General features: G+C 44.3%; 1 protein-coding gene across 2 annotated transcripts; it reads right to left on the reverse strand.

The window, feature by feature from the left end:
- Positions 1-6850: 6850 nt before the first annotated feature.
- LOC119295383 (CBS domain-containing protein CBSCBSPB3-like) lies at positions 6851-13320 on the reverse strand. Of its 2 annotated transcripts, none has more exons than XM_037573800.1 (14): positions 13011-13320; positions 12766-12925; positions 12147-12279; positions 10908-11063; positions 10531-10609; positions 10324-10437; positions 10159-10225; positions 9961-10066; positions 9811-9869; positions 9605-9711; positions 9402-9529; positions 9235-9317; positions 8242-8331; positions 6851-8073 (listed from the first exon to the last, which is right to left on the reverse strand). In XM_037573800.1, the coding sequence occupies exons 1-14, from the start codon at positions 13166-13168 to the stop codon at positions 7897-7899; spliced, it is 1617 nt and encodes a 538-aa protein (XP_037429697.1). In that variant the 5' UTR covers positions 13169-13320; the 3' UTR covers positions 6851-7896. The 2 variants fall into 2 exon arrangements, with proteins under 2 accessions (XP_037429697.1, XP_037429696.1); XM_037573799.1 differs by having other exon boundaries at positions 10893-11063.
- Positions 13321-13833: the final 513 nt, after the last annotated feature.

Below are 13833 nucleotides of genomic sequence, written 5' to 3' on the forward strand. Positions count from 1 at the left end.
AGAGTCATCCAACCCATTTCACAAACTAATCATTATTTGTCCGGTTGGGAGGAGAGAGAGGAGAGGGGACCATGCATGTGGGGTGGATAGAAAAGGGAGGAGGACCACGTGATGGCTTTTTTGTCAAGTGGATGTCCGGACCTTGGTATAGCTCCCCCCCCTCCCACACACATTTGTCTTCGGTTTGCTGGAAGACGGACGTCTGGACCACTTCGCGGACCAATGTGGTCTCCAATGGGTGGCAAAAGTTGACACAAACGGTCCGGACACTACAACCCGCGCATATATCGAAGCTTTGAGGGTCTCCTTTGGATATGCCCTAAGGGTATCTCCAACATCAACTCTCAAAACGCATGCATCAGTCCGGACCGAGTTGCCCGAACCCATTCTACCATCCAGACCGAAGCGGTTTGGATGTCCGTTTCCCCGCAAATTGAAAGCAAACTGGGGAGGGGGGCTTTGCGAGAGTCCGGACAGCCACCACGTAGGACTCCGACACCCCAGACCCACTCAAATCCTTCCTTTGTCTCATTTTCTTCCGCTCCGCCCCGACTCTCTCTCTTACTTTGCATCTGCACCCTACTCGCCAGCCGCCGCCTCTGTACCTCTCCGGCCGCCGCCCAGGAATTGTCGAACTTCTGCAGCCCCTACCCATGTGCCTGCTCGCCTTGTACTACTGTAAGATAGATCCGTAGCCAGGTACCTTCCGACCCCCAGTCGACGTCGTCCATGGCGGACAACAAGCCCGGTAGGTGTTCAGTCAAATGCCATTGAGCATATTTTTCGAACTTCATGTTGTGAGTAAGAAGGATGGCGGGGTACTCGAGGAAGAAGGATGAATTGTTGCATGATGCATGGTTACATGTATCTGCTGACTTCGTAGGGAGGAGCAGAAGGGGGGACCTTTGTCAGCGGGTGCATGGTTTGTTTCATGTGCGAAAGCACATTGCGCTCTATGACATGCTCATCATCCATGACGTAATGTCAAGTCATTAGCGTACCGATAGTACATCATCAAGAACTTCGTTAGGACGTTTTTGGCGCGGTTGACCGACTGGTGGCAATGTGACCATTGTGCGTTGCGCGCGATAACCATGGAGATCGTAAGTTTTGCTTTTTCTTGCTCTACATGTTGATTTATTCATTTTTTTCAAAGTTAGTAATGGCACACCGTGGGTGTGGTGCGCCATTACTAGTTTTCATTGATGTACACATTGTGTAGCCTGCATGCGCTACCGTGATGTACTACAGGTCAGAGGGTAGACCATTCGCGCACATACATTGTTGGATGAAACTCAAGGGGTAGTATGTGTGGGACAACATGACCCATCCATGAAAAGCTTATTGAACATCCGGTTAATCTCGTTGAATTTGTACTATTGTTCTATAAGACATACTTGCATGTTATTTATGAATATTTTGTGCTATTTTTCTATCCAAATTTTGATAACTTTCATCGTGTTTGATGAAAATCATCAGGTTAGTTGAAATTCAATTTAAAATGTATGCGCCTATGGTTGGATGGCCGGCTCCCACATCAATGTCTGCGGACTCACCCCCCCCCTCCCCCCGGCGGTCAAAAGTGGTGTCCAGTTTGGACAACATTGAAGATGCCCTAAAAAGCAATGCCTTGGGGTTGGTGGGGTTGGTTTCCTTAAAGTCGAGTTTTCTTTCCATGTGCTCTCATTTTAGGTACAAAGTGACATTTCAATAAGGTTGATGTACTATTACAATATATTACAAGATTTGTACTATATAAAAAATTATGATGGTAGTACATATAATTGTAAAATTACATGCAAACATATGTGCAAAACAAAGTTCTTTTTTAAGAATAGAGAAAAGATTTGCTGCACTGATTAAGAAGGAAAATATTGCCCGGTTAATTTATAAAAAATCAGGCAAAAAACGATGAAACCGACCATAAACGCAATACTCACAGACCGGACAGAGTTCTACATCACACTGCACAAAAGGACAAACAAAAGGTGCAGTTACAAAAACAATTATTAGAACGATACAAGCAAAACACAAACAAATAAAAACCTTTTGCCATGAAACTAGAGTGTGATAAAGCTATCGAGAAAAATGGTAACATGTGTTCCTTTGATCAGGCAAAAACCTCTTTTCAGTCTAAAATAATAGTCCTACAAAGCTAATTAATTAGCTTCTTTGCATAAAATACAACAAAACATCTAACAAAAATCTTACAGCCCCAAAGAGTATATGGGGACTTTTTTGTACGGAACCTCCTTAGGGAGCAGGGTGCTCATGCATATTTCATATAGATAAAAAAAGAGATACTACACAGGGTGATCCAGTTTATACGAAAAGCTAAGCCGGAAACCACACCACAAAAGAAGAAAAGAAAGACAGAGGAAAAAAACACAACACCGATGACAACCTAAACCAGCCACCACCATCCTAAGTGATTGAGAGTAAGAACTTCATAGACGATAATTCATCCTAGAGCCCGGGCTCATCTGCTCCCGCTCAGCAAAAAATTCAAAAAAAAATATTAGAAAAATTCAAAAAATTCTAATTTTTTTTGTGGTGGTAGATAATGACGCGTGAGGTGCGCCCTAAAATTCAACTCATTTGGACATCTGAGCAGCTCTCGGCAAAAAAGACAAATCGGGTCAAAACAGTGCGTGAACAGTACACATTTTTACAGACCCTGATTTTGTCTTTTTTGCCGAGAGCTGCTCAGATGCTCAAATGAGTTGATTTTTGGGGCGCACCTCACGCGTCAAATTATCTACCACCACAAAAAAATTTGGAATTTTTTGAATTTTTATAGTATTTGTTTTGAATTTTTTTCTAAGCATGGGTGCAGATGAGCCCGGGAGCCAAAACTCCGCGTCCATTCATAGATGCCTTAAAAAACAATTATGGACATCGTCATCGGCCAGCATCATCCACAAAGATTCTGTTGAGACCCTCTGTAAACCGCCCCACTGTATCGTGGGCAATGATCAAGCCATGTATGCCAACAGCCTCCAACGCTTCTCGCATGGTCCAATCTTGAGGAAGGACTCTTCAAAGTGCCTTCAAGGAGGAGTAAGGCACCCTCAAGCGCCAACATCATCGGTAACGAGCCTCATTAAATAAAAGCTTTCGCCCATAATCTTATTCCTCGCTACCTCAAGAGACCCTGAGTAGGGCCTAGCCACTTGGAGACCAGGCCGTGGCTCCGTTCGTATTCATCAACAGCGGACCACACCGAACTGAGCAGAAAGACATCACAACCATGCAACACCATGGAGGACCACCGAATTCGACGTCGGCACAACTCGGAGCCAGAACGAGCCCGCAACACCGCCACACAAGCAACACCCGCGAGAGAAGATGAGAGTGGAAAACAGCACCATAGCTTATTTCACACCCACGTTTTGCCACCGTATTAAATTCATAGTATCCTTGCACATCTCCCATGTCTCTAGGTCGCTACAGGTTTGTTATGCGTGCCCTCTTTGGTTCATGTGTAAGCTAAGGTAGTAGCTTGTGTCATACTCCTCTTGTCGTGTCGTTGCCATTGAACCAAGAAACCTCAACTTGCTTAATTTTGTGCTCACGAGGAAGGAGAAGATATGAAAAGTAGCTAATCTCCTAGCTAGGCTTCATACACAAGCTAACAACCGATACTTGACCTTTAATAATTTTTCTCTTGAATGGAGAGCTTGAAGAACCCTCCTAGCCGGCCCGCCCAGCATCCTATGCTCCTAGGAGAGCTTGAATGGAGAGCGTTTCCATTTAGTAGCTTTTTCTTGATTTTGAAAACTATGTTTAAATACGAATTCAATGAGATAATTTTTCTTGACATGCATTAACATTTTGTTAGTTAAATCTTCAGTCAAAATTTGACACAAACTACAAAGGGGACTTATAAACCAAGACGGAGGTAGTAGTAGTAGGCTGGCCTTTCAGCTTCCGTCCCACCACCACCGGTGCAGTAGCGTATCCTCTCGTTGTCATAAGGATGTCGCAAGGTACCACATCCATAATTGTTCAATCAATGGCACTAAATCAGAGTAATAATGAGCGACAACAAACTCCACCTTTTGCAGTATAGTTTGTTGGTACCATTGTCCTGGAACTGCTAAATCTATGCTAGATGGTGAAAATGAACTGGAGTAGAGATTGTGCGACGCTTTCTTGTCCAAAACCAAAATGAATTGGAGTAGCAATATTTACATCAAGGAGCTCGGAACATTTTTCCTTGATTCATACATGAATTCTATGTCTTTTTACAAAGCTTGAATCGGAGAAAACATAAATAGAGAAAGGGTGGTTAAGGCATCTCCAACGGCGACCCGCAAATTTCCTCCCGCATCCGTGTTTACGGACGGACCAGTCCACGAATACGGATGCGGGAGGCGACCATCTAACGCTGCCCACATACATTTCAACAATGTTCTGAACCAAACGAACGGAATTCATTCAAACACGGCGGATTTCATACAAAACGAATGAAAACATTTATATTTTGGCCATATTTTAACTAAAAAGGTAAAACTATGTGCATGTACGATCACGCGGAGCTCCACTCCCACGATACGGATACACTACACTAGTCTACGGCCGGAAGCAACGGATCCATTTGTCTTCGCCATATCCGGCATCTCGCTCATCAGACTGTCGGGAGCCTTGGAGGTATATTCTTCTCCCGTATCTTCCCAATGGCCGACTGTGCCGCTCATTGGAGTGGCAAAGAGGGTGCTTCAGCCGGAGGGGAAGAGAGCTCCTCCGCTTTCGTGGAGCCCAAACGGGGGCCGACGATGGTCTGAGATAAAGAACAGGACATGTCACCGGCTGCACAAGCCGGCGATGCGCCGGCGGTGGCCTCCCGTATTATACTTTCCCTCGATGTTGGCGGTGGACGCGTTGGCCACTAACACATCGATCTCCGTGCAGCCGGCTTCTTTCTCTGCCGACAGGGCGCGGTTACGCGCGCGTTGACAACGGATGGCGCAGTCGCAGGCACGGGAGGCGCGATGCGACACGATGTCCTCCACGGCAGCGATGATGCTCATGCCACCGTGCTCCTCCTCCCCGTCGGCTTGGAGCGACAACTTGCTCCGTCGATCTAGGCGAGGGGGGTGGAGTAGCAAGTTGCCTCGCTCGTATCTGGCGGGCTCGGCGAGTCACCCAACCGGCTTTTATGCCGGAGAACTGCTCTTCCTGCTTGTCGGATGCCATCGAAAGGGTGGGGAAATGGTGGAAGGAGGAGATGGGGAGCGACGGAGTGGTGTGATTCTTGCCTGGTGTCTGGCCTCCTTAATAGCGGGCGGACGGGAGGAGCTTGTCCAACGTTGTATTTAATGCCGCCCACTCGTGAACGGACGTGTGGCCGGAGTAGGTTTCTTGGCTTCCATGCAGGTTTAATGAAGGTGTTTGAATGCGACAAGGAGGTGTGTTCTGCCAGGGGTGCAGCGGGTGGCGCCCTCGGCCAGCGCGCGGCTTAAATAGTGGAGGCAGTGAAAGGTCGCATCCGCCCTGAGCCATGGTCAATGTGGAGCAGCCGCTCTATAGCGGCACGAATGCGGATAGCTGGCGCCAGGCGGGAACGTGCGCGGGCGTGGGAGGAGGGGTTTGAGTGGGCCAGGACGATCAGAAGCGGACGTGGGTGCTATCTGGATGCCCGCAAAGTCCCACCATATTTTTCTTCGGTAGTACGTCTAGACCGCCTTGTAGACCGATGCAGGCCCACGTTACATATCACAACATCGGACGGTTGTGGCCGGTTTGAGGGTCGCCATTGGAAATGCCCTTAGAGCATCTCTCCAAGGACAGTGCCCGTACCCACCCCATATATCCGCTCAAATACCACGTGGATAGAGAAAACACCAGCCCTACGAGCCTTCCAAACATCCCCTTTGTGTGGATTGTTCGGACCACCCCAAACCCAGCACAACGGGCCTCCCCAAACGTCCCCCATTTGTTCGAACTATCTGGACCACCCCAAACCTAACCCAAGTGTGAGACATATATAGAGTTGTCCAGACACGTCCACCATGTCAAATCCAACATGTCGGCCCACCTTAATATCAGCAAATCGCCCCCATGAGTTGCTCTCTTCATCCTCTCCTCTTATGTCATGTCCACCCCCTGGTCCCGCGAGCACCGATGCCCCCCCCCCTACTTGCCCGTCATCCCTAGTCCTGCCTCCACTCGAAGCACTTTACAAGGACACGGTCGCCGCCTCAGATGCCACCCCGGTATGTCCTAGTCCGCCCGACCACCACCATACAATCCGTGCACCACCTGTCACCAAATGCCCAAATAGATTTTTGACCCTCTATTTCATTACAGATTTGTAGGGACACACAATGGACTCAGATGATGCATTTATTCACAACGAGGTCTTCAATTCATCGTCATCGAAGGCGGTGGCGGTGAATACGAGTTGATGATGACGAGCATCCTCAGAGCAATAGAGAAGGGAGAGTAGCATGTTCTCAACTACAAGGGTTCGATGCTGGGCTGGAAAACTGTTAGTCAAAATAGGGGAAAGGGTCATGTTGATCTCTACGACGACTATTTTAAAGCCAATCTAATATATAATGAGGGCTTCTTTCAGCATCGCTACTTGATGCACAAGCGTGTGTTATTTCACATAGTGGAGGGTGTGAAGGAATATGACATTTACTTCACGGTGAAGAAGGATTACACAGGTTCTCTCCTCTCCAGAAATGCATTGCTGCTATGAGGATGGTTGCATATGGTACAACTGCAGACACCATTGATGAGTATGTCTGGATGGGAGAGATCACATGCATTGACGCAACTATGAGATTTATCACTGCATTGGTGCGACTGTTTGGACCGGAGTACTTGAGAGAATCAAATATTGAGCACACAACCAAGACTTTGGCACTTGGAGAAGCAACAGGCTTTTCCGGTATGCTAGGTTCCGTCAATTACATGCATTGACAATGAAAGAATTGCCTGTTAGGATTGCACGGGCAATACAAAGGTCATACCAAAGGACCAACTATCATACTGAAAGTTGTGGCATTACATAACTTGTGGATTTGACATGCAATGATCTCAAAACGACGTCAATATGCTTCCACAATCTCCACTGCTTAAAAGACTGATGGGCATGCTCCAGAGTGCGACTACACCATTAATGGACACAATTATACAATAGGGTAATACCTTGTCAAAGATATATTTCCTCAATGGGTGGATATTGTGAAGATTATCTCTGAGCTCTTTGAGCTATTGTTCGTGGAGATCCTGAGACACTGTGGGAGGTGATGACCTTCTTGTGTGATCTTGCACAATAAATTGTGGAGGATAAGCACAATGGTATACGTAATACCCAACATTACACATTATGTATACCATCCCGGTCATCCTCCACAATCTGACAATGGTTGCCTCCCACGACCTAACTTGTTGAACATGTATAAGACCATACTCAGTAATCAGCCACACTGGACATAAATATATCCACCTCATCTCAGAAAATATGTAAACAGTACGTCAGATCCAGTGATTGTTTGGGAAATAACCCCTCACCGGATTTGTGGTAGAGAACATGTTTCACCCCATTCATGGAACTAAAATGAACTGAAAATGTATATCATAGTTCCGTGCTTCCTTCCCTGTATAACTAAACTCAATAGTTTCGTGCTTCCTTCCCGGTATAACTAAACTCATTTATGCAAAAAATTGAGATGGTCAGATGATTACTTTCTGGACTTCGGTGCATCTGGTGTATAGCCCATGATCTTCAGTTCTTCATTCTTTTCCTTTTTCTTTTTCTTTGTCTTTTGTGAGGGGGTTCAGTTCTTCATCCTTGGCCAGCTGAAGCTCCGAGGCGTTCGAGTCTTCTGAGAGACGTTAGTCACAGAGGTAAGGATTGGAGTTAAGTGTGCCTCCCAGAACTCACACTTTTGAGCGCTTCAAGTAAACCACGAGCACGACGCCTGTCAGGGCAATAGCGCCGGCCATTAGCCCGTAATGAGCAGGCGTCAACTGACTTTTTTGGGGAGGCACCAGCTCCGGCAATTGCTTTTTAACTTCAGAACTGGAATCCGAGTCGTCAATGTGCAACCTCAGGACCTGCAAGTCCAAGTTCCACTACAATGAGGCATAGAGACAAGCGAATGACTGACACACCTGGCCATGCCAAAGTGGTAAAGGAATCTCCGTATGCTTGTGCTGAGAGTAATAGCAAAATAGCGGCATTTTAAGCAGGCAAATGGGTTCTAACTCAGAGAAAGGAAATACCTTCAATCCGGATGATTTGGCATTGAGAACAGCACCAGCAAGATCAGAATCTGTAGTAAGCAGAACCCTATCGCCTTCATCATCGTCATACTGCATAGAACATCAGAATCAAAATATTATTGCTACTGCAGTTTGGATGTAGTATAGTGTAGAATACAGGCTAAGGTAGCTGCAACTGCAAGTGAGCGAGTGCTCTCTACAATTCAGAATACATTCATTCATGGGACTAAGCAGCTAGCAGTACCACTCAGACCTTGTACAATGAGAGGTGCTTAGAGAGATGCTTAGAAAAATAAACCGGGTTTTTCTGAACCACCGGTGCCTATTTCTATAGGAGAGACGCTTAGTTAAGCGTCTATCCTGTACAAATAAGCACCGGTGCTCAAGAAAAGCCTGGTTTATTTCTCTAAGCATCTTCCCTAAGCACCTCACATTGTACAAGGCCTCAAGATAGCTGATATTATTCAAAGGCGGTTCTTGGTGTCAGTCCACTAGTTACAGGAACCATTTTGTATACTATGTAGGATCTCGAATACATTCAAATTATACTCAATGGTGACGGCAAGTTGGCAACTATGTGCAGGTGTCTTCGGAAGGAGAGTAGCTTTGACTAGATGTGTAGTTTCCTCCATAACCATAGGAATGAATAGTATTCCCAAGGAATTCATGTGCTCGTTTCATACAAAACTAATGCATCCACATGGAACTTTCCTCTGGAATTTCCTATGGTTTTCCTATGAAAATCCTCCAAACCGAATGAGCCCTTAGTCAAAGCTCATTTTACCATCCTATCGCATTCCTATACTACTACTAATTACTATGTTTTGGTTTCCTCTAAAACGAAAAAGCCCTCAATTCTACTTGCAATTATAAACAGAAAATGTTCCATCAAAGCAATAAGAGATGCAAGATTGAGGATTAGGAACTGCTCATCTAGCTCTTCCGTTCAATATGCCAAGAGTTTAGAACACAAATATATCAAATAAAGCTTACCAAAAGTTGAATTGGGCCCTTTTCACCACCAGCGCCTAATCTTTGTGTTATAGAAGACATAAGCTCGTCTAAACTCTCAGAACCTGCAGCAATGAAACACAAAATGTTGTTAGTCAGTACACTGCCACCACAGCTAGCTCTCGTCAAACTATGAAGTGTGTACCCACCGCATGTAAATCTATGCATACGTCCCTTCTTGTCCTGAAGCTTGAAGGCAAAAGAATTGCCAACAACAGCAGGATAAATGCTACTCCTGCCATCTCCGACCTCTGACGGCATCACTAAGGATATTTCACTGAGCGATGAAATCATGCAGGTAAGCATCACATTTGAGCGGAAAAAGAAAATCACAAAGGATGCATCAACCAACCTCTGGCTATCAAATTCCTCATCTGGCTCCAAAGCAAGAGCAGAGTCCCAGAACTTCTGCATCATTGTGTTTGCTACATCATTTGCAGCTCCAGAACCTCCTTCAGCCTTCAGACAGAGCATGTTAGATGGACCAAGGTTACAATAATATTCCTCAGGCAACTATATTCCAGTAATAGAGGAGGGGTGGAGGGGAGGGGTACACACCATAGAAATGGCTGCCTGGGTAAGTTGCAGAACATCCAAACAAGCAACAACTCTACCATCTGACATGAAAAATTGAAAAATAGGTTAGACACGAAAAACAACAAGTACCAAACAGCTAGTATTACTAGGCTGAGAACAAAAAAGTTTTACCTCCATCAACAACAGGAATATGCAAGAATTTGCCATCATGCATTATATGTAATGCGTCCAGAATTGACGTGTCCAATGTAGCACAATCAGGGTGTGCAGTCATTACCTTGAGCAAAATGGTAAATAACAGTGAGTCCAGAATGAGTTGCATAAACCTTAGCTACCTTTTGAAATAAGAAATCAGTCTGGAGAAGAAACCTTTTCTACTAGAGTTAATTCGGGAGAAATATTTTGTGCCACAACACGCATAAGCACATCCTTTGAGCTGAATTTCAGAGTAACATATACATTAACAGCTCGACAATAAACATAAAAAGGAAACATCAGACAAATATTTAATGAAAGAAATATGAGAATGCTTACGTAAAGATCCCTTGCAGCAAATTTCCGGTAGTTATAACCACTGAATTAACGCGTAGTTCACGCATTTTTTGGGCTGCTACATAAACAGGATCTGAAGGAGAAACAATCGCTACTCTGCAAATTGACATAAGAGGTAGCTCCCATCATCTAATTAACTTTTTTTACAACATAACCAAGAAAAATGAACAAGAGAAAACAGATAAGTACTTTGTGCTTTCCGTGATAATGGTTGACAAAGAAGGTTTAAACATCCGTTCTCTTATAGTTTCTATTAAAGTGGAAGGAGCTGTATCCACAAAAGTCGCATCAGTTTGGTCAGCTCATGAAAAAATTGGTAGACAAGAACAATCTATTTAGAAAAGAACACATATTTACATCAAAAACTTGAAGACTTGGTTACAAGTTCCAGATTGGTATGATGTGAAAATTAATGATTTCATTTTTGTTTGAAATAAACTAGATATTGTTAACTATTCACGAATATAGGTCATGTGTTCTATTACTTTTTACTTGCGTATCATCAATGTATAACAACAAAGGAGTAGAGTTAGCTGGCACAATCACAAGACCTGAGAAGTTGCTACCTAATTGGCGTTCAACCCCTTCTACAGCAGCTGCAAGTGCATTTCCTTGTTCTGCTGCCTTCTCCAGTCTTGATATTGCATCATAGAGGCATTTTGCAATGTCCAGCATGGCAGTAACCTCACCATTATCAACCACAGGAAGGTGTCTAAATTTCCCTAAAACCAGAATGTACAAAATTAACTTCTATGAGTCGACGCAAACACCGCTGGAAGTAAGCTTTATGTGAAGAACATGAATACAATCACCATCAACATACATCCACATCTCTCATCACAAAGCTAAAGAAAACTAGCAACCACATTTGAAACACCTTTTGAAGATTTTGCAGAAGAAATAAATATAGTTAGTTCTATCACTAGGCCACATTTCCACCAGAAGTTTCAGATATATACAGATTTAGTAAAGTGGCTCTAAATTGCTACAAGAAAAACACCAAATGATTCCCCTATAACAGTAAGCATGAGAACTTCTAGTGCCTCTGTTACTTCTTTATTAACATGTCAGTTTGTGTTATCAGCATAGTTTAAAAAGGCGTGCCTAGGCTCTAGGCGATAGCCAAACGCCTAGCACATAATTGCGCTCAAGCATGCACTTTGGACAGAGAAGCGCAAGGCGGTGGCAAGACGCACAATTGACGCCTAGCGCTTGTTTTAACTTTGGTATCGGTATAGATAAATCATTAGGGTTTTCAGAAACTAAACTTTGTTAGTTTTGTAATCATGTAGGATATTTGTTTTGAATTGCAATCCATCTTGTCAGGAGTTGAAGTTATGTGGCAGCTAAACCTATAAAGCACATCCGACATAGATTTTTAATAAAGCAGTGAGAAACTCGATAGAAAAGATATAGCCTCAGAAGATTTAAGGAAAAAAAGGACGAAAATAAGAAAACTTTGAAAAGGTAAAGTGCTAAAATTTAACAAATTGCAAGAAAATTGAAAATTGGAGGAGTAAAAATAAAATAGTTAATACAGGGTCAATGACTTGACTTGACCAAGGGAACAAATTTAACTGCTGAACCATCTTGTTGTCAATTGTGTATTTTAAAGGACTAAATTATGGCAACTGGAAAAGGGACTATAATATAATTAACTGAACTGTACTGATCAATATAATAGAATTACCTTCAGAAAAGACAACACATGTTACAAGTTATAGGATGTGAGTTCAACTGATTCGACCACTCACAGTGATGGTTAGTTGGAGCATACTGTAACTTAAAGTGTAGCTCAAATATACCTTGGACCATTTTCTGTAGTGCCTCGATAGCAAGTGTGTCAGCTGTGACATAATGAGGGCTGCGTGTCATGATCTTGGATATGATTGTTTGCTCAACCCGCAGCCCCTCGGCAATAACCCTTGTGGCTATGTCCTACATCATAAGTCAGATGGTAAGAAAAAACAGAGCAGGTTGTTCACATCATAAGCATTTTCACATGTAGCAGTCAGAGAGACTGCTGAATCAGTCCAGAAATGTGTAACACGTTGATACAGTGTTATTCAAAGAATAAGATGACTCACATGAGCTTACAAAACATTGCTACTGTACTGACCATTTTTCCATCAGTTCCAAATCTGAAGAATCATCAATTAAGCAAGAAACTGAACAAACACATTGTTGGTCATAGACTAAAGTTGTATACACTGAACATAACTTCCAGCCTAAACGTGCCTTACTCTAGTCACTCGATGCAAATGCAAAATTGCAGACACAAGCAATCTTTATGGTGTGGAGTACAGTTCAAAACAGGCAATGTACACTGTTACCTTAAAGCATCCTACCGTTCAAGCTCCATACACTAACTAAACGACAACCGGTGCAATCATCAAAGGAAGATTCCAAGAAAGAACATATCACCTTGTCGGTGACAATGCCGGAGAGGAGGCCGTTGACGTCGGTGAGCAGCACGGCGTCGACCCGCCTGGCCGCCATCCGCCGGCACGCCTCTGACACCGTCGTCCCCTCCGGGATCGTCAGCGCCTTCGACAGCCGCAGCTTCTTGACCGTCCTCTCCCCTCTGACAAAACCCACACCCGGCCAAAAGGAGGAATCAGGATCGAGGTGGAAACAGCAGAAAAAAGAGGAAGCGTTCGGGCGCTTACGCGACGTGGTTGGGAGAGGCGGGCTTGGAGGGGGCCTTCCCGTTTCCGTTGGCGGAAGCGGCGGAGGGATCATCCGACTTGCGGGAGGAGGCCGCCGACGGCGGACGGCTGCGCGTGCGTCGGTTCTGCGCCACGGCGGCAGTCGCGCCGGAGTTCATGGCTGTGCCGTCGAAGGTGGGTGAAAGCTCTAAAAAGGGCTTAGCCTACGGTTTGGGGGTTGCCAAGGGAGGACAACGGCGACGAGGCGGCGGTGGCGGCGGCGGCGAATGTTGGAGTTGGAGGAGGGGAGCGGTCGCTGCTTCTTGTTGGGCTCCTTCCTTCCTTGTGGGAGTCGTTTTCACATTCGGTCCCTTAGATGCTGCATTATTGCGTTAAGAGTTCATGTGACTTACTAACTTACGTATCTTATAAAATTTCTCAGAAAAACTTTATCTTATAATCTGCTGTAGAAAATAGCCACCAAAATAAAGAATATAGTGGTTAATTAATGGTAAAATCTATAAAAACTGATTAGAATAAGAATAAATAAATAAACAAGACTGATTAAATAATGGTGATTAGTGTAATCCACTATGATGCCAAACACACATAACTTTAGACTCTTTTATTTCAATGATGAATCTAGTGGGTTAGATTACGTAGGACAAGTATTTAGCCAAAGACCACTATTATTAAAACTGAGATGAATCTGATGGGAAAACAATAGGGTAGTACAGACCGATCACTCAAATTATAAGAATGATTTTGAGCGACAACTATTAGATTCCGTCTCATAAAAAGTGTGTACTACGAGTTAATTTGATGGTCATAAGAAAAATTGCTG

Source organism: Triticum dicoccoides, chromosome 4B (assembly GCF_002162155.2).
Source record: "Triticum dicoccoides isolate Atlit2015 ecotype Zavitan chromosome 4B, WEW_v2.0, whole genome shotgun sequence".
Classification (NCBI taxonomy): Eukaryota; Viridiplantae; Streptophyta; class Magnoliopsida; order Poales; family Poaceae; genus Triticum; species Triticum dicoccoides.

Excerpts from the sequence above, each read along its gene's own strand:
- LOC119295383 (XM_037573799.1), bottom strand. The coding sequence starts at position 13,168 with ATGAACTCCGGCGCGACTGCCGCCGTGGCGCAGAACCGACGCACGCGC. Across the intron at positions 10,438-10,530 it reads ATTATCACGGAAAGCACAAA|AGTAGCGATTGTTTCTCCTT; the intron begins GTACTTATCTGT and ends GTCAATTTGCAG. Across the intron at positions 10,067-10,158 it reads AATTAACTCTAGTAGAAAAG|GTAATGACTGCACACCCTGA; the intron begins GTTTCTTCTCCA and ends ATTTTGCTCAAG.